This window comes from Papaver somniferum, chromosome 8 (assembly GCF_003573695.1).
Source record: "Papaver somniferum cultivar HN1 chromosome 8, ASM357369v1, whole genome shotgun sequence".
Taxonomy (NCBI): domain Eukaryota; kingdom Viridiplantae; phylum Streptophyta; class Magnoliopsida; order Ranunculales; family Papaveraceae; genus Papaver; species Papaver somniferum.
In genome coordinates, this window is record NC_039365.1 from 117,036,791 (window position 1) to 117,057,906 (window position 21,116).

A 21,116-nucleotide genomic window follows, 5' to 3' on the forward strand; every position below is an offset into this window, starting at 1 on the left:
AAATAAATTTCATAGAAAATTTGAGATTGTTGCTACACCCACCATTCTGAGTAAATTTTATATATACAAATATATTGAATTGCTCAATATATACGTGAGCGAAGAGGCCTAGGCACTCATTACTTTTAAATGGCTTTTGTTTCCTTTGCAGGATGGCAGCGCATTAAATACAGGGTTTCATAATTTTAGCCCTGAACTGAAAACCACCATCAACAGGTTGCAATATAAAATGTGGGTTGATGTACATCGCATCTAGCTTACCTTTGTAGTTCCCAAAATAATGTGGGTTCACATACATTCCATCTTACATATTTCAACACTTACCATGTTGTTGTGGGAAAGAAATTGGGCGACCTAATATTTTTCTAGTTTCGAAAAACTTATGGGAGTAAATTCTTCGTGACTAAATTTCGAGTATGTTGGAAACCTATGTATCCTTAAGCTTGGTCGACCACTTTTACGTGTAGTCGGATGGCTATTTAAGGTTTTGTTGTAGTGCATTGTGATGCTAACACATCAACATGCTTTTCCCTTACTTGTGGAAGCAACATTGACCCAAGTTTCTTACTAGAGGAGATATTAATATTGATTTTTTTTTAAATCTCACTCGAGGAAGTGGAGGATGTTTCCTCTAGGAAGTGGAGGAATTTTCCTTAAGGAAGTTTGAGGATGTTCCTCGAGCAAGTGGTACTTGGTGAATTTCCATCATCTCCATAATTTATATTGGTAGAAATGTCTATAAGATATATATAGTGAGGATGTGTTGGTTGGTTGGAAATCGAGGAAGCTTACTTGAGGAAGATTACCCGAGAAAGCTTGCTGAAGGAAGCTTACCCGAGGAAATATCAGTTAAGGTGTAATTTTCATTTCACTATCAAACTCTGTCATCTAAGATGCCAGTATAGGTTCTCTTCTTCCTAAAGGAAACACTGCATGATTCAATTTCCGTTAAAGCTATGCTTCAACATATTAGCATACAATAATATCGATTTATAATAATGCGTGAGATCTCTGCGACAAATAAGTACAAACAGTCCTACATTTATAGATCCGTTGTGATTTCATGTTCGCCATCTGGAGCTACTTCACCGGCATTGGCAGAGTATGTTGGGTAACAACAAACAGTACTCGATGCTAGCTCAATGCTTGGGAGTTAGAAATCTTAAGAGGCATTTGCAGTACTATATGACCATAATCCCTTATATGGCTGGAAAAAAAAAATAGGCGTTTAAATGGAGCTAGACATTAAATTAGGGATGAGGTTATGCTATTGATCATACAAACATTAATTATAGGGAGTTCGGGCGAGAAAATTTCAAAGATGTTGATATTATTAGTCCCACATTGTCTGGGTATCTAAGAACCTGCGGTTTATAATACTTGGGGCTACTCCACTCATTGCCAATTACAATCGGAACTCTTTAAATTAATGTTGTTGGGACCACCAGAATTTATTAATTCAGCAAAACTAGTGACAAAAACCCTAGGTGACCAACTATGTGGCACAAAAAATCCAGCCATATTATTTTTAATAAATTAAAACAGTTTAATTTAAAAGTGGCACAAAAACCCCAGGTCAAATAATAATGAGCAAATTTAGTTTTGTCTGAATTTGTAATTTCCAAAACTGACCTTTAGTATAAATCTAACTGTTTCAAATGAATTCCGATCAAAAACAGAATTCTGAAAATCAGAGCTCCAGTTCCGGTGAAATAAAAAAGCGAAAACGAGAATTTGTTTCTGTCGAAATCAGATTCACATCAGAAGAATCATCTTCTTAGTTTACAGATTCAGAGAAATTTTTTCTTCGTTTGTTCAATTTCAGATCTTAATTCAAATTAGAAGAATCATCTTCTCCTGATTTCGATTCAATTCATAGAATATTTTTTAGGTTAAAACTGACTCAATAGGATACGAGAAGCTACAGATACAGATACAGATTCAGAGATCTGGTATTTAATCAAAGGAGATTATAGAATTCGTTTCAGATTAATCCGTGTGTTATATTCCGATTATTCATCAACGAATCAATCACTTCGTATTGATCATCGTCGTCCTCAGTTTAACCTCTGTCTAGTATTCGGATTATTCAGTAATGAATCAATCAACTTTTCAGGTATTCAATTGTCTCCTTTCTGTTAAATTTTGATTTTCTAGTGAATAAACTGAATTGATGATGTTCTTATGAATAAACGAATAAACTGAATTGATGATGTTCGTATGATATCTTACGTTTTTGTTGATGTTCTTATGAAGGATTCTATCTATTTGGAATGAAATTTTTATGATTGTTACGAAATTCAATTTTGTTGTTGTTGTTGATATTCACATCTGGTGAAACTGTTTTTGGTTTCATCATTTGTTCTGTAGATTATGGATTCTGTTCTCGCAGTTGTATGTCACAAAGAAGATTTTTTAACTTTTCGTTTTGGCCTCCAAGAGTCTTTTACTAATTTGAAACTAGTATATGCTCAAGTTGGTGTGAATTCTCTCCTCCTTATATGGAGATTTTTCACATGGTTGATGATCAGCAAAAGTTCATTCATTCTGATTTTGATCTTCAATCATTGGAGCTATTTAGTCTGCATAATAAAGAAGGAACTATGGAGTTACATGTAAGTGACAAAGCCGAGTGTTCTGTTTCAACAAGTTCATCAGTTATAGATTTTGACCAGCCATGGAGTTTTGGAATTATACCTTTAGAGAAGCCACGAATTGATTATGATGTTCCAGATAAGATTAAGGAACCGCTGAAGTCTGCTCACTGATTACATCTTTTTGAGGGAGTTGAACAGGTATTACCTGGTGGTGTTAAAGAAATTCGTTGTGATTTACTAAAGTTTCACGCAGCAAGTGGATATGAATTCAAGATCTACAGGAATGACAAGTTGAGGATTGGTGCATGTTGTGATAATAAGAAATAGGAGAAATGTAACTGGCATTTATATGATGTGTATGTTGAAGGTGTTGTAGGAAGTCTTTTTATTATCAAGGAACTAGATAATCAGCATACTTGTGTTGGTGAATTTGTTAACATACCACAGGTATCGAAGAAACTAATTAGTAGCTTGATTATTGATGAAATTAAGCAGGATCCTAATAAGAAAACTAACCATATTATGGATCAGTTTACGAGAGAGTATGGCTTTGACATTAGTCGTTATTATGCATACCCAGGGAAGAAGCATGCATTTAATACCACATGGGGAGAGAATGAGAAATCCTTTATGTTCTTGAACAGGTATAAAAACAAGTTGATTGAAACCAATCCTGGATCCCATGTCGTTTTGGAAGTTGAAGAAGGGACTCAAAAATTTCAGAGGATGTTTATCTTTTTTGAAGCTTGTAGTCGTGGATTCAATTTTTGTCGTCCTGTGTTATTCGTCGATGCGGCTCACTTGAAAAGCAAGTACCTTGCTCATATGATGGAAGCAACAGGTCTAACCGGGAATGCCGGTAAGGTTTTCATCATTTTTTCTTTTTGTTTCATCATGTTTTTTTTCTATTGGTTTCATCATTTTTATTTTTGGTTTCATCATTTTTATTTTTTGTTTTTCATTTTTCGCTGGTGTTGTGCTTGTTGTTCATTGCTTTTTTTTTTCGTGTTACAAGAATCTACCCTCTTGCTTATGTTGTAGTTTCATCGGAGAATGAAGCGAACTGGAAATGGTTTTTGGAAAATTCGAAGGAAGTCCTTTCTCATTTGCGACCAAATCTTACTTTTGTGAGTGATCGAGGTATTGGATTGGTAACTCAAATTCCTGTTGTTTTTCATGGGGATGTTCATGGTTGGTGCTATTGGCATATGGAGTACAATATCAATACATTCTTACCAAAGAATTGCAAGGTTTATAAAAAATATGTATTGGGATTGTTTAAGAAATATGCGTATGCTTCTACTCATAAAGAATTTACAGAGAATTGGGATAAGTTGAGGAAGGTTGAAAATCAGAAGTTACAAGACTATATAAGTATAACTCCTGTTGATAAATGGGCAAGTTTTTTCTTCAAGGGTAGACGATATGGTAGGTTATGTTCAAATATTGCTGAGAGTTTCAATGGTTCGGTCGTTGAAGAGAGAGAGGATCCTATAGCCATCATGGTTGATGAGATCAGGGTGAAGCTTATGGACCAAATGTGTAAACGTCGCGAGGACTCTTCAAACTTGATGAATTACCGTCAAACTCTATGTACAGATTATGAAGCTCTTCTCCACGAAAACAAGATGCATGGCTGTAACTACCGAGTCACCAAGTCGTCAGAATACGTGTTTGAAGTTCATGCTTCATTAACACAGACGATTGACTTGAAAAGAAAAACATGTTCTTGCAATCGTTGGCGTATTAACGGCTTCCCGTGTTATCATGGCGAATGGAGAAGATCCTTACAAGTATGTTAAACACTACTTTACAGTAAAGTTCTATCAAGAATCATATAAACATGCAATCAATCTTGTCGCCACAGTAGATAATCCTGCGATAGTATTTCCGAAATCGATGGTTTTTGGTCCGAATAATGGACCACATCCAGGACGTCCATCGAAGAAGAAGAGGATTCCTAATACAGGTTCAGTTCCCAATAAAAAGATGAGAACCTGTGGTTTCTGCAAGGTTTTGACCACCCATAATAGACGGACATGCCCTTCTCGTAAGATTTCATGAGAACTTGTATCGAATTTCACTTTTAGTTTCGTTTTTAGACTATGAGAACATTGTTGTGTTGAACTTGCTTTTATTTTCTATTTCATATTTCAGGGTACTTTTGTTTTAGAAGTTAATGTGCTGCAGTGTTTTCACTCTGTAATTTGTCAGAGAATAAACAAATTTGATTAAGCTTTTGTCAGATTTTCTGCAGGCATTTGGTGCAACCAAAATAGGTTTCATCCTATTTTTGTTGAAACCAGATTTGGTTTCACCATTGTTTTACTTTCACTTTTCTACTGCATCTTTTGGAAATATACTACATGATGTTGTCTATTGTTGATTGTTTGTGACTACATCGTATTTCCGTAGACATAAGCTTTTAAGAGACTACAACTGAAATTAGACGAATTTTTTTCTTAATATAAACTGTAATTTGTCACCATTAGAATTACTCGATGACCATTTCAAAAGTACTTTAAACTTTGACTAAAACTGAATGTGCAAGAAGAAATGTATATCATCATTACAATTACTAGATCACGATTGGAAAAGTAATTTAAACTTCAACTAAAACTGAATGTTCAAGAGGATGGGCACGACATGCGAGTCTTATTATATTTCGTCAAGGAGTATTTTCAATGCCAACTTTGGTCTCTTATTATGCACCTTTTCTTGTATATCATCTGTAGACATGTTTCCTTTCAAGAGGCTCTTCATGTAATAGCAAACATGCAGGCCACAATCGTTCCTGAAAAACCAAAAAAATGTCTCAATTTGTTACAAGCGACTAACTGAGAGTGCTCTGACATTAGAACCAATTTGTAAAGCATTTTATTTCTAACTGTTTACAAGTGATGAAATGATTTCAAGCATATGTTAATTATAAACTTCCAAACATAACTTACCCCATTTGTTCACAACATTTAGGGTTGTGCATAGTGTATGGTGTTGGCTGACTTGTCTGCTGATCATGGGGGAGCTTTGCGTCGTGCTGTGCAAATGCTGATACTATACGTTGTCTCATGCTTTCAGCACTTTTTATGCATTCTTCTTCTGTGGAAGCCAAGGAGTTGTAGTGATAAAATTCCCCGGTTTTGAAATCAAAAGAAAGCAATGTCCAATGGTTTACATCTCCAATTGTTGTCAGCAATGGAACGAACAAAAACTGCAGGATGTAATCCATGTTGTCGATGAAACCTTCTATTACATCACCACATCTCTTCCCTAATGAGTGTAATGTCTGAAACAAAATACGAGATAACAGCTCCTTAATGAGCTACATACATGCAAGTTTTGATGAAACCAAACTTGGTTCCATCAAAATTTACCATATAAACAACATCATTTTTTTGTGTTCCACACCAATGTTTTCTGCCAAAAAAATCACATTATAGAATTTTAGAGTAAAATTACATAGGAAAATGTGCTTAGAAACACAACTCTCTTGTACTTTAGGGTACCATCTTGTTTCAACTTATTTTTTTTTGATGTTGTTTTGCAGCTTCAACATGTATAACTCAATGATGTCTCCTGCGACGTCACCCTTTCTCATCAAATTATCCATCATCTTCCCTGATATCCGTAATTGAAGATTCATATACTCCCACGCCATTGACCTGTTAATTTTATTTTTAACAAGCTAGTGAATGATGGATCAAAAAAGGAGAAACAATGCATAATTGTAACAAATTTTTTATGAAACCAAATCTAGTTTCATCAGTTATTTCCCACTTACCTTTCATTGTTCTTTCTGAAAAAAGTGGTCACGAGGGGTTTCTCATTTCTGTTGAGTACCTTCAATATCTTCAAGTTATCAACTGGTTTCAACTTCACCCCCAGATCTTCTTGCACCTCCTTGATGTTCTTGCCCCTACGAGCTGTAAGCTTTCTCCTTTTCACAGTGGTGTAATCCCGCATTCTGATAGGTGTTTTCGTTTTTCTTCTATCTTCTCTCATTCTTGTAGTCATGTTACTCATCCTTTGTTCAGCACTAATTTCTCCCTGTCCTTTCTCTTTGTTGTCACTCTGCGACAGTCCTAAATTGAATCCAGGTTCTTCATTTTCTAGTTCAACTAAATCACTCGCCATTTCTATGGATGAGTAGTAGTATACGCTTCCAACATTTGGATTTGACGATGAACAACCTTTCTTGTTGTATTCGGATTCCATTTGCCGAATAACATCTTCGTCAATCACAAACTGAGTTTCGTTTTCTTCTTGTTCAATAATATGCTTCGACGAAGAAGCTTTCTTTATTTCATATTCCACCCGCTCTGCCACTTTGATATCCTCAATGGTATTTGGAGTTAACTCAGTACCCTCTCCTTTTTGTTCATCAACGATGACTGGCTTCGACGAAGAAGCGTTCTTCATTTCAGACTCCACCTGTTCGGCCACCTTGATATCCTCAATAGTATTTGGAGTCAGCTCATTACCCACTCCTTCTTGTTCATCCTCGGTGGCTGGCTTTGACAAAGAAGCATTCTTCATTTCAGATTCCACCTGTTCGGACACCTTTATATCCTCAACGGTATTTGGAGTCAACTCATTACCCTCTCCTTCTTGTTCATCCTCGGTGGCTGGCTTTGATGAAGTATATATGACATGCTCTTTTGGTTCTCCTTCTATTTGTTTTAAAAAATTTGTAAGGTCAACATCTGAAAAGACGCTAGCTAGAATGGGATCTCCACCTGTTGCAGTTTCATGTTGTGTTTCTACATTGGTTGAATCCTTTTCTGGTTGAATGAGAAAATCTTCCAGAGTTTCAGCAATGTCTTTCTGTGTTTTGGATGGATCCTTTTCTTGTTCCATCGTAACATTGTCAAATGCTTGAGCAGAATCTTCGTGTGTTTCATTTGTTGCATCCCTTGTTAGCACCTGCAACATTAAGATATCTAAGTCAGTTTATTTTTCATCTTCCTGTATTTTCATAACCTAATGTTGTAACTATCTAAATCTTTTGAAACAAAAGAAAGAACTGGCCAATTCATCAAACAAACATTTTACTGCAAATGATGAAACCAAATCTGGTTTCATCAAAAAAACATTAAGGAAATGGTATTTCAATTTTGGATTTAAGAGTGAACAATGGTTATAAAAGACTCGCAATAACTCATACAAGTTTATAGTCAGGTAGAAGAATATAGAAGTTTCTTGGATTTAATAGTCAACAATGTTATAAGTATGCAATGAAACCCTTTCTGGTTCCATCAATAAAGAATTCCCATACCAAACAACGCACAAAAAATAACCTAATAAACTTGATCTAACATATTACCTCAACATCTTCTTCACGGTTCGAAACCGCTTCAGGTACTATTGGAACATCTTATTCATAATTCGAAACCGTTTCAGGTATGATTGGAACATCAGTTTGTTTTCTTTTAAGCCTCAAGTAAGTGCTCTGTACCTGTTGTTGTGCCCTGTCCTCGGCATCATATTTTGCCAGCAGCGATTCTTCTTCTTCAGAAAGAACATTTGTAGCATTGGTCCTAAGCTTTTCAATCAAGGTTCGTGCCTATTGGTATATGGATTTATATATGTTATCTTCATTGCTAGCACCAACATTTTCTTCAGCTGTCGCATGCACCTCAACATTTTCTTCAACATTTTCAGTATCACCAATCGGCAGTTCAGGTTCAACATGATCTTCAACAACAATATCATCTTCCTCCATGGGCTCAACCAAGCGCATTTCTTGTTCATCATACTGAAGCAAGAATGAACCCTCTCGGTGACCAATGTTATCCTGCAGTACACAAGAAAAATTGGTTTCAGCTAAAAAATTTGATGAAATCAAAATTGGTTTCAGCTAGAATTTTCATAACATGCCAAAAGAAAAACAAAGCCAATTCCGACATACTTGGTACACCGCAATAATGTGGGAAAAACACAATATCCCATCTATCTATATATCAATCAGTGGAAATTTTATAGGTTGAGTGGTGGATGATTGGCTGAGTCATAATATATGTTGCCCTACATTGCAAACTTCATAACTATACTAACCTAATTAAACAGTGCATAGACAGTAAAAGATGAGGAGTTGCTACACTAGTGGTGTGAAGCTTTATTGGTGGAACATGGCATGATATACAATTGACACATGGAAGATATCTAAAACATAAAAGATTTCGAATATTGTCTAACAAAAGTTTCATATAAGACCCTCGAAGTTATCTAAGAAACAAAAAATCAGCTAGAATGTTTGATGAAACCAAAATTGGTTTCATCGGAAAAGTAAATCTTCTAAGTAAATATTTAACTCAGACAAAAGTTCTGTTTTTTTGTCAAGATTGCTGAAGTTAGACAATACTTGTTGGCAGATGTTGCTAAGGTCCATCTAGCAAACCTCGGATACTTGTCGAGCCCATCTTTTCTTTGTGCTATCTTTGTCATCTCTGCCAACCAATACTGAAAAAACAAACAAACTAATATTCAAATTAATCATCAAAAACATTACAAAAATACTTAACTTTGAATCAGAAAGAACAAATCTTACCAGCGGGTAGATGACGCAACCAACTACTTTTTCTACGTCTTTTCTGTTTGTCATTATCGAATCAAGTAGATAGTCATGAAAGACTTCCGGCCAACACACCTTGTTCATATCAAACACCATGTACAAGTACTTTGCTGCCAGAGTTTGTCCACATTTGTTGGGGACGAATACCGAAACCAAAAAGGAACATAACGAAAAACTTGACAAAGTCATCCGCTCTGGTTTCATCCTTTGCGGCTTCAAGCATACAGTTTTTAATATCAGTTTTTCCCGTCTTTCTACTTCCTTTAAAATACTTAGCCACGAAGACGTTAACCTTTGTAACCAGATCTTCATCTATGACGTCTGTTTGTACATAACTCACCATTTGAAAACCAAAAGTCACAGCAAAATGTTCGGGAATAGTACGCAGAGTCATCTTCCTCGATCTAGTTATCTTGAAACAGTACGGGCGCCTACCATCCTCTCTATTTTCTATTGAACTTAAAAACATAATTACTGCTTTTGTCTTTTTGATTAGCTCTTCTTCGTTCATTACCCCATCATAGAAGGGCTCAAAGAAATGCCAGAATGGACATGATTTAAGAGCTTTCAAATGCAGTTTCTTGTTCTTTATCAAATCCTTAATTTCCATTGCTAGCTCACACAAATGATGCAATGAACAACTGTACGGATCTGTTTCTCTTCTTTTACCTATTATGAAACCAAAAGTAAACCATAAGAGAATAACAAATAAAAATGGTGAAACCATAAGCAAAATTGAAAAGCTATGAAACAAAAAGCATAATTTTACACTTGAAAACTGACGAAACCATAAGCATAAAACTGATGAAACCATAACTTAAAATGATTTAGTTATGATGAAACCATAAGCAGGTGCTAACCAATAACTAAAAATTATAAAACCAAATTTTGGTTTCATCACAAATCTGTTCACATCAAACCAAACAGGCAACAATAGAAACCTGCTTTTCACCATTAACTCTGCTTTTCACCATTAACTGAAGATGATGTAACTCGAATTTTGGTTTCATCAAAAAGAATCAAGAAATAAACAAGGCCAACATAATACACAAGAAATAAACACACCCAAAAAAGAATTTTAGAAGAAAAATGAACACACCCAAAAATTGAAATTAGTTTTCAATTGAAACCTAAAATCAAACTGAAACCTAAAATGAAACCTAAAATCAAACTGAAACCCCTAAAATACAAATGAAACCTAAACCTAATAATTTGGTTACATCAAAATAGTGAAACAAAAACCATTGAATAATAATAATCGATAAGATTTCTTACCCTTTGGAGGTGGTTTCGCTATTTTCTTAAGCTTATCATCTTTCTTTTTCTCCTGCTGATTTTTTTTCTTCGCCATTTTTGGTGTTTTTAGACTAATTAGTTCAGAAAAATGAAGCTAGTGAGGTCAAATTTTGCTTCAATGGTTGAAATACGTAACCATCGAAGAAGAGAAGAAGAAGAAATGGCGAAACAGGGATGATTTTCGCTGCGGGATGAAGGTTTCAGAGCAGATCTGTGATTTTTCTGGGTTGGTTTTGAGGGAGTTGAAGAAGAGAGAGTGGTTTTTGAGATTTTTTGTCCGTTATGAAACGTTATAAAACATTAAATGAGTGGATGTGGTTCCGAAGGTTTCTTTTGGGTTGAATCATGGGAGGGTAGTTAAGACAATTTATGGTATTTGGGTTTTTGTTTCATTTTTGTTTGGGCGGGTTTTGTGTGGATGGGTTATAACCCCTTTGGGGTTATAACCCGCGGCTCGTTAATTCAGCGAGATATTAATTAACCGATATTAAAAACGGGTACCTAGCTCTGCTGGTCATCCCCGTTCCCCAAAGTTTCGTGCGTTCCAGGAGGTCCCAGGTTCGAGCCCCCAATGGCGTAATATTGAAGAAATTAACATGGAAGGTAGAGTTAGTTTGCCCCCTTGTGACACAATCTCATCCCCCCATCCGCTTCGGCTCCCTTGGCTAGGTTACCCATGAGGCTCGCTGGTAGGATAACACAACAACCTGTTCAATTAATGTAGTAGTATGTTGTTGGAGCTTAGCTTGTTAGGCTTCCAACTAGTTAATGTAATACTCTTTATCCAATTTATATGTTAATTATCTTATTAACTTACAGATAAATTTAACTTTGATCAACAAATAACATAGGTTTAGACAATTCGGATGAAGAGTTAGACGGTGATATCAGCCAAGACTTGCAAATTTGATCGAAAAGTTGGGTTATCGCAATCCAGTGAATGTCAAGATGTCGTGAATATCTGGAAAAAAAAATGAAGTTACGCAATTGTTGACTAATGAAGAAATAATGGAGAGCATTATGGGAACGGATAAAGATGATGAAAGTGCTACAATAGACCCCTCCTTCACGAAACGTGGTTGTTAAAGCGACAATCACATCAAATAATTTCTCACTGGGTTATGAGAAATAACACTAGAAATTCTTACGATGATAAGAAAAATTAGTTCAATGTGATATTGATTTTAATAAAAACAGAAGACAATTAATTTATTTTTCTAGAAATCTTCCTAAAATATTAGTGTATTGAATATATATCTCTCCATTAAGGAAATATGGTGGTTCTGTCGTGGATAAAGACCACCGTTGGATTTGGAGAGTAATTCGTGACCGTCGGAATTTTTTTTTTTCTATCGGGAGTTGTTCTGGAACTTGGTTAGAGTGATTCGGGTCCGTGGATTCTATTTCTCATCGTGGGTTCTCGATCTTAGGTTGCAACAGGTAAATTGAATTCAGAATCTAGGGTTCTCTTTCTAATCAACAGGTAAATTGAATTCAGCCCTGTTCTCTTTCGATCTCAACAGGTACACAAACGATAACTCTTAACCAGGTATGAATTTGATTTTTTCCTATCCTCCTTGCTTTCGATCTTGAGACTGTAGCTCAAGATTTTGATGACTTTATTAGGGTTTAATCTCAGGATTTCTATTGTAATCTAGGGTTTGGTTTTGGGGTAATCTAGGGTTTGGTTTTGGGAAGAGCAGCTGAGAATGAGTCTAAATCGGCAAGAATGAGAATGGGTTAATTGGAGATGGGGGTTTGAGAGTTCTTGGATGATGATATGAGTTGGGTTGAGATAGATTGGCAACCAGATGAAGAAATCGATCGAGAAAAGATATTCCAGGTTCAAATATTTCTCTATTTTTTTCCCTATCAATTTCAATTGAATTTCGATTTCAGAATTACTTATACAATGGGTGGTTGCAATGGGTAGTTGCAAAGCTGTTGTTGGTATTGCTACCAGAGAAGCTACAGCAATGGGGCAATGGATTCTGGTGTGTGTGCTCTGAGACTTGCAGGGACTGAATTTGGGATTGCAATTGTTGGTGATGGCTGAGCAGATACATGTAAGTAGATGTTGATGCTGTGTGTGAATCTTTAATGGGATTTGAATCTGAGAGGCAACGATATATGTTAGCAATCACTACATAACAGAATCTCCTTTCATGCCGAATGTAGAAGGTCTAGAAGAAGCCCAATTTGATGTGGAATTAATTCACTAATATTCTTTATTCAGGTAAATCATCGGCCAAGTCCTGTTGCCTTTGGTGGTGATCATTGAATCATTGAACTTCAAAAACTACATCTAAAGGAACTAATTTCAACAGTAAGAGTCTAAGTGATATACAGTCAACTGCCAGTGTGAATTTATAAGGATTTTCAAAATACCAAATTGTTTCAAATTAAGTGATTTGATAATTGTGTTTCATTAAAGATTTCATCTTTCAAGTTCATCTAAAATGGATAAGTGAATCAACTTAGAAAACTATATTTACTATTCTATCTGGTTCTTTGTCAGGTTCATGGAGCACCAGAAGAAGAATAAAAAACCAGTTAATCAATGAGTTTTAAGGTGACTGAGGGATAAATTATGTGCCTGAATATTTTCTCTTCTTTTGATTCTCTTCCAAAGTTAAAATTCGTTGTTATATGATGCGCTTGCAATTCTGTTCACTTAATTTTTTGATATTCGAAAATGGCATGTGCTCCTTTATGCTGCAATGTCCCCTGCATAATTAGGTACGTTAAACATAATATTGTAGTAACTGAATTACGTCTCCTGGAAGGTTCAATCCGAACCTGAATTTGTATTTGCAGCTGATCCCATCAATCCGAACGAGTCCATAAAATGGCTATATAATGCCTCAGATGCTAGCCGCTGGCTTGCACGTGGTTGTTAGCTTTTATGTATCAGCATAGGTTTAGTATAATGAATTATATCAATCGTATATGTCTGGAGTCGGAGGTATTACTGGCATTAAGGGAAATAAGGCTGCTGATATTCCGTTCATGTAGTCTTTGAACTTTAAATGTCAATTTCCTATAATTAGCAGCATTAAGCCATTCTATTTTATCAAATATTATTATTATTAAAATTGGGTAAGAATTCTAACCCTAGGATCTTTTGTTTTTGATTTGTTGTTGTTCGGTTTCTCCTCACCTTCTTCTCTAACAGCATAATCCTATATAAACCCAAAATTAGAAAGAAATTTTAATAAGAAATTCGATCTCTTTGCTGTTTGCGCATTCTTGAGTAGCTTGAAGCAAGTGTTAGGGGGTCACTAGGGTAGAGAATTAGGTCATTCAGCTGGGTCGATTATACTGACTGAAAGAGAAGTATGAACAGACCGAAAAAAATGTATATGAAGTCTCATTACTGCTGCCAAGTTTTGCTACAGTTTCTTTCTTAAGTGATTTAGCTTAATCCGGAGCCAAATTCATACAACTTTCCAGGTATTTATCATTGACTGTATGCAAACCTACAATCCATCAGCTGATGTGTACCAGAACCTCTAAGAGCGGCCAATGAATAAGATGAAAAGCAGGTAATTGCTAAAACCATCCTACTGCAATATATATATCATGTAAATCTCTGAGATTTGTAATCTTGGGCTTCGTTGATCCCTGACTACAGTTTATTGATATTTTATCAGGGGATTTAATTTGTAGGACGCTAAGTAGAATCAGAAAGAAGATGATGATGAAGAGGAATAAAAGAAGAACTGAAAAAGGTATAGATATATAAACCCAAAAATTATATTCTTTGGTTATTTTCTTTTAGTTTATTCGTTTTTTTGGGTTGATTTTTGATTTTGATTATACATTTGTTAGTTGGTGTTTACAGGTTTTTGGTTGGTATGAGTCGTAGTGTAATTTATCACCAAGAATGCAACCATCACAAAAGAATAGGAAGGTGATGATTATCCTATCAGAGCGATGAAGTTTCCATCTCTCCCTTCGTCCATGTTGCTGTGCAGTGTAAGGTTGCCTCTGACCTTCCCAAGCTGGTGGAAGGGCTTAAGCGTCTGTCAAACTCTGATCTTATGGTGGTTTGTACAGTTGAGGACTCGGGCGAGCACATTGTTGCAGGTGCTGGAGAACTCGATCTTGAAATCTGTTTGCAGAACTTGCATGAGGACGATTTCATAGGAGGTGCGCGAATTGTGAAGTCTGACCCTGCTGTTTCATTCCGTGAGACTGTCCTAGAAAGATCATCTTGCAAAGAAGATCTGGTGTTTCGGCCCCGACACCACTGGTCAAACCTCGGTTGCACAACCAAAGTAAGCTTTAATCATCTGTGGTTAATTGTGGCGATAGAAAAATATATAAGGTTAATATCAAAACTTAAAAAGTCATCTTTCTATGGTTGCAATCGACATGGAACCCGAATCCATCGTTCTTGCTTAGATTGACCTTAATCGACAATTCTATTATTGTTTACTATAAGAGCTATACTTGAACTAGGGTGTTTACCTCAAAGTATTGTTACTCTACCAGACTCTTGTTGCAGACAGGATGTTAACAAAACGTCAGTTCTGTTGTCCAAAATTCCGTGGGTAATTCTATGAACAATAGTCTGTCACCTGCTACAAATTCTTCTGATGCACAGCTTAAGGTTTTGTTAATTCTGTATCTTCTTCGTGATTAATTTGTTTTTGATATAACTTTCTTCTATGTTACTGATAATTTTTGTTATTTGACGTTAATTGATATGAACTTGCCGCAATATTTAAGAATATTGGAGACAAGCAGACCTGCACTACTGGTTTGTATGGATTATACTGAATTACTCAACTATACCCCATCCTACACTACAGGAGTTGAACTGGGTCATCACTGGAAGGCTGCTGGCTTAAGCTTTTTTTATCTTTTTGATCATTGGAATTTTGTATCTTAATTCTCACTTTTTGAGACCATGCCAGGTTTTGATATAATTTCCCAACTTCGGAATGCGAGCAATGCATTCCGAACATACATAGAAGAAGGGTTAGCTGAGGTATGCATAATTTTTTTGTGGTTATCTTTGTTTTCTGGCATTTCAAAGAGTATTGTTGTCCTAATTGTCATCTTGCAGATAGAAAAGAATGTTGCTGCCGGAAAAACACTTTCAAGTGTACCAATGTCAATGCCTCCTCCAGTTGCCTTAAATCTTATTAGTTTTTATTAAATTCAATTCAATGAAGCACTGGACATAGGTGAGCTGTGATTAAATTCAATTCAATTGGTATGATGGAGAATGTGCCTGTGATGGCTATTGATGATTCTGTGATCGAATGGATTAAATGAGTCTGTGGGGTTGTTTTATGCCGAGAGTTCAGTGAAGAATAATTGTTTGCTGCTCGACTTTGGTGTGAGGTATTGATGACGGTAACTGGTGGCTGATAGAGAAAACTCATAACGGAGTTCATTGATGACTTTGTTTGCTGACGGAGTTTGATTTTACTGCCACTATTATTTGAACGGGAGATGATCTCACTGCTATAATTGGTGCGAGGTTAGGTATCTTCATTGTGTTTTACTCTAAGAATGTTTCCATCCTAATCATTGATCTCCTTGAATCACACATGACGCAAGAGATCAGTATTTGATGCGACCAATATGTTAAGAGACCCGCATAACAAAGTAATTCATATTGTCTCACATGCTTTAAGAACTTAATGATGTACATATTGTACTATGTTCGATGATTTTTACATAACAACAAGGAAAGACGTCCATGTGCAAGGAAATAAACGTTGGGTTGGTTGAGAGCAAGGGATGTTTTAATCTTGACTTGCAATGGATGCCACCAAAAAATCTATGCAGAAAGAGAGCTGGTACGTTAGTCATTCTGTGCAACTTTTTCAGGATTGGAAATCCCTGTTTGTGTATCAAACAATTATTGTGGTTTGTGAATTGTGGAATAGTAACAGGTTTATTGTATGGATTAAATAATTAGCTTTGTTTAAACGCGTAGATACGACATGGAGTTGTTGAAACATGTCCAGAGAAATATTTTCTAACTAAAGGAAAGACATGCAATTTTATAGTCTTGGGTGTTTATAACGACACCAGAATTTTGCTGCGAAGTGTTCACACATGTAGTTGCGCAATAGTAACGCTTTTTTTGTTATTTTTATTTAGATTATTACTTCAAAGTACTTATTTATTTTTAAAGATATTTTTCTTTCAAATTCAGGTGCACGGCGAGATCAATGCTATGGATGGTGTATAACATGAGGTGCGTGAATATTCTAATTGGGAACTGTGTGTGTCTCTGGATGTAGCAAAATCAATATGTAGGATAAAAGACACGATCCATTTATTGGACCAAAAGTGAAATTCCATTTTTTTGCTGACTGGTGTTGACGCAAACTGCTGCTCCTAGCTGAACTTGGTTAGCATTGGTACATCTGTGTTTGTTTGCATCGAAAAACATATCATGTTAGATGTATTAACGCTAACCAAATAAAGCTAGGAAAACTAATATTATGATGTTGCTCGGCCATCTTCAACTTCAAGTAAGGTACAGTCATGTTTTTTATGTGGCAGTCGTGACAAGCAATCGAACTTTAAGTTTTTCAGGAAATTATGCTACTGATATCGATATGATTGAATGGGTGGACAATAGAACTCATATCTACAGATGATGAGCTTGCAACTGATGCTCATAGTTCATGGTTTCAATCGAGAATAGATTGGAGTTGATATCCATGGTTTGTGTTGAAATATAAGAATTGGGTTTTGATGAGTTGGTGAACTGAAGCAAGGATTGGTTTCTGGGTTTTGTTGATTTAGATGAATGCCTAGGATTTTCAGTTCAAGCTTTTTGGTGGAGATGCTGTTGGGTGAATAATTACAGCTGCAGTTGATGTCTTGATTCTAGTGGACTATAACATATAGGTGTCATTGAGTGATGGGTTCTGCGTGCTTATGTTAAATTCAGGAATGGTGATTTGAAATAGGCAGTTGTGGTTCTGCTGAGGATTGTTGGTCCTGAGATGCAGCTTTGCACTTCATTGAAAAAAATGTAAGGACTCCAATCTGTGACTATGTTTTCGGAATTTGGACTTATGCACATTATATTGATAAGTAGGTTCCAGTTGGGACTGGAGTTGAAGATTGTGGTCTGCACCTGTTTCAATCATTTCTTATTCATTATTTGGTTTGTTGATTTGATTTTGATTGCAGATTTCATTGTTTTGGCCTCTTTCTTTCTGTTTTCTGTTGAATTTTCCTCTTCACTCTCATTCGAGTTTGATTTCGTCTTGATATTTTTTCTGTATCTGATGTTTGGGTGTTTTGATTGTAGAATATGTACACAATGAATCTAATCTCAGCTTAGAACCACGGTAAGGTTACTATTGTTTTCTACTTTACTACTGTTTTCTCATTATGGAAAATTCACTGTTTGGTAGTTCATGAAGTATGGGTTTTTATCTTGGTTTGGTTTCTCACTGGGGTTTTAGCCTTTTAGGTAGTTATTTGAGCTTTGAAGGCAAGGAAAAGTGTTTTTTTTTGGGTTACAGGATATGAGAACTTATCGACCGCAATCAGATCTTAGGGGAGCTGCAATCCATGTGAATTTTTAGAAGACGAACTCTGCCACAGTAGTTGTGTTGGGAATATCTTTAACGGGACTGATGTGGGAGTGATAAAAAAACATCATCAGTATGATTCTATATGACACAGTAACTCAATCTCCTAAATCAGTAGATCTCTCTCTTTATGCTTTTCTTTTCCTTTGTGCCACTACATGTAGACAATTGACACCTGAACGACCTGAGTCTTAGTGTGTGCTACCTCAGACGAAATTATCTAAAGGCAAATGATTTCCACCGCAAGTTTAATGTATTAAAACTCATAATAGCAGAACCTTTTGCAATAAACTTAAATCTGTTCGCGGTGATCTCCCCAAAGCTCCACTGAAATGAACCTATTCATTCTAAACATAATTGACATTCAGACCAATGCTGCTAAAAACATTTAAAGTAAATTTACATAATAAGAACTCAGGATAGTATTACTGCCTTAGTCAAGCATAATAATAGGTGTGGGAAGTTTATAGATAGAGAAGAGGAAATTTCAATATCTAAATCTGTTGCATGCTAACCGATGACATAAGAGACACACAGAGAAGAAGAAGGTAACAATTCTAAATATAGGATATAGAAAGATACTTCGGTTACTATGGTGTTTGAGCATCGAATTATCCGGGATATTGCGTTTGCTTTTCTCTTTCCCAAAAAGCTTTTCCTTTTTTTTTTTTTTAATAAGCAGGTTTCACATTCTTAGAATACCACGAACTCAGCAATCAGATTGGAAATACATTGTTGATTCAGAATACCATGTATGTCATCTAATCCCCTTATTCATGTTGATTTAGAGAAGCTTGACAAATGTGCAAGTTACAAAGAGGCCTAACTGGAAGGAGCGTCAGAATTCATAACTGACAATCGTGGGCTTGAGGTCTATGTTTATGGTGATTATAATTTCCGTCCTTCGTTACTTTAAGGTTTTGGATTTCAAGTTCATGTCTTTTCAGATTGTAAATTTGTGATTCAGAAGTGCTAATTGGCTATCTTCTAATTTTATACTATATTTCTTTAGAACTGTTAAGCTCTGTTCTTCGTTCTGATTAACATCTAATCATGTTTTTCATGCATTTAAAGTATTTTTTTTGGGAAATCCTTTGTTTAACGGTGGAACATGTACTTCCCATCTAGGAAGCTATTCTCTGCTGAACTTAATACTGAGAAGGATCATTTGTTTTCTTCATTGGTTTAAAGCATGAAATTGTGTGTTTTCTTTGTAATGTGTATGTTTATCTCAGCTAAATTTTTTGGGTCTGCTTCGCAGGATTGAATTGTGGGATTTTTTTCGTTTATTTCAATTGAGCCTGTGGCATTGAAAAGCATTTTGAGCCCTATGGTAAGGTATCGCATGTTATAATTCTTAGGTAAGTTGGTTCTATATATCTCACTACTGGATAGTTGATTTGTTCATTTGTGGTTTATTATAGTAAGATGTTGGCAGGGTGTCTCTGTTGAATGTGACCTCAGTATGAAAGCTAGCAAGGTGGTAGGGATGACATTCTTAAAAGAGGAAGGGAATATAGTTGATCTAGAAGTAGAAGTCCAGTGCATCGAAGAAGTAGACCGAGTACGGATAATGGAGTGGAAAACAGTCAAGTTTATGACAGATAAGGGACCATCGAGCAACAAGGATTGAAGCCCTGACCATGAGTGATATACTGCTCGATCACCAGTGGTTGTTCACCAATTCGTCGCTCACCTGTTCGTCGTGCCCGTTTCCCTGCTAGTAGTTCAAACGTTCATCGATCCCCAGCTGGATGCCCATCCGTTTTCTGTTCAGCTTATACTCGCTCATTTATTCCCCATTCTCCAGATGACCGTTCATCTGTTGGCCGTTCTCCAAATTCCTTTTACCATTTCGTCGTGCTCTTGATGGCTGCTCACCTGTTTGGACATGGTGTTTACGTCTTGAAGTAAATTATTGAAATTGGTGTTTTTTTTAATGGCTGAAACTTAATACGACAGAAAGACTTGATTCTGCCATGCAGTTGTGAATCCTAAATATTGGGGTCCTTTTTAATAACATTGATGATACTTTCCCTATACACTTTTTTGTTTATAATATTCTACTAGGTTTATGGCTCATGGAATGTACGATGCGCAACAGTTTAATTAATTGTATACAGTCTCATGGAACAATATAGAGTTGGTACAAACTTTTTGGTGTATAAAATTCAATGAACAATACAATCTTATAAAATTTAATCGGTACCTGCGGTCTTGATGTTTTACGGGTCGGGTCAAATTAATCGCCTCATTCAATACCAGACAACTAAATTTTATGTGTATATACTGACCGGTTGACCAAATATGATCCGGCTATTCTGATCCAATTAATTAAACACACTATCGTGATCCGAATAACTAAATATGTTCTCGACTATTATAAAAAGGATCAACTAATGCACTAACTTAAATGTGGGCACTATATCTGCCTCTAAATCTCTCGACTGTCGGGGCCATAGGACCCGACCCCCTCCGACTACTATGTTCCAACTAATTAAACACGCTACAGTGTCCCGACTAACCATTACACTATCATATGACACGACCAACAAAGTATTGGGACCGTTCTGCTATGACCCGACTAACTAAATATGCTCCCGATTATTATAGACATGACCAACTAACACACTAATTTAAATGTGGCCACTACATCTGCCCTTAAGTTTCTCGACCGCCGGGATCGTAGGATCCGGCCCCTCCAGCGACTATGATGCAACTAATTAAACACGCTACACTGACCCGACTACATAACACACTATAATATGACACGACCAACAAAATATTGGGACCATTCAACTATGACCCGACTAACCAAATAAGTTCCCCATTATTATAGACATGACCAACTAACACACTAATTTAAACGTGACCACTACATCTAACTTTAAATTTTCTCGACCGCCGGGGCCATAGGACCCGGCCCCTCCGATTACTATGAACCAACTAATTAAACAAACTACAGTGCCCCAACTAACTAACACACTATAATATGACACGACCAACAAAATATTGGGACCGTTCAATTATGACGCGACTAACTAAATATGCTTCTGATTATTATAGACATGACCA

At 36.1% G+C, this 21,116-nt stretch overlaps 1 protein-coding gene and 2 long non-coding RNA genes across 3 annotated transcripts; all 3 read left to right on the forward strand.

Moving 5' to 3' along the window:
• The first annotated feature begins 2,516 nt into the window (after positions 1 to 2,516).
• Positions 2,517 to 4,832, forward strand: LOC113305959. Its single transcript, XM_026554949.1, has 6 exons — positions 2,517 to 2,615; positions 2,796 to 2,898; positions 2,965 to 3,456; positions 3,639 to 4,025; positions 4,197 to 4,390; positions 4,755 to 4,832. Exons 1-6 carry the CDS (start codon positions 2,517 to 2,519, stop codon positions 4,830 to 4,832), a joined length of 1,353 nt encoding a protein of 450 aa, XP_026410734.1.
• A 7,271-nt stretch (positions 4,833 to 12,103) lies between these two features.
• Positions 12,104 to 14,462, forward strand: LOC113303090. Its single transcript, XR_003337299.1, has 7 exons — positions 12,104 to 12,307; positions 12,398 to 12,530; positions 12,643 to 12,700; positions 12,983 to 13,036; positions 13,918 to 14,009; positions 14,118 to 14,195; positions 14,309 to 14,462. It is a non-coding gene; the product is annotated as an uncharacterized LOC113303090 (long non-coding RNA).
• Positions 14,463 to 16,577: 2,115 nt separating this feature from the next.
• Positions 16,578 to 20,249, forward strand: LOC113303091. The gene is made up of 6 exons (XR_003337300.1): positions 16,578 to 16,684; positions 17,390 to 17,473; positions 17,756 to 17,795; positions 18,830 to 18,925; positions 19,303 to 19,402; positions 19,480 to 20,249. It is a non-coding gene; the product is annotated as an uncharacterized LOC113303091 (long non-coding RNA).
• Positions 20,250 to 21,116: the final 867 nt, after the last annotated feature.

Excerpts from the sequence above, each read along its gene's own strand:
- LOC113305959 (XM_026554949.1), top strand. The coding sequence starts at position 2,517 with ATGGTTGATGATCAGCAAAAGTTCATTCATTCTGATTTTGATCTTCAA. Across the intron at positions 2,616-2,795 it reads AAGGAACTATGGAGTTACAT|GTATTACCTGGTGGTGTTAA; the intron begins GTAAGTGACAAA and ends GGAGTTGAACAG. Across the intron at positions 4,026-4,196 it reads CTTCAAGGGTAGACGATATG|ATTATGAAGCTCTTCTCCAC; the intron begins GTAGGTTATGTT and ends CTCTATGTACAG.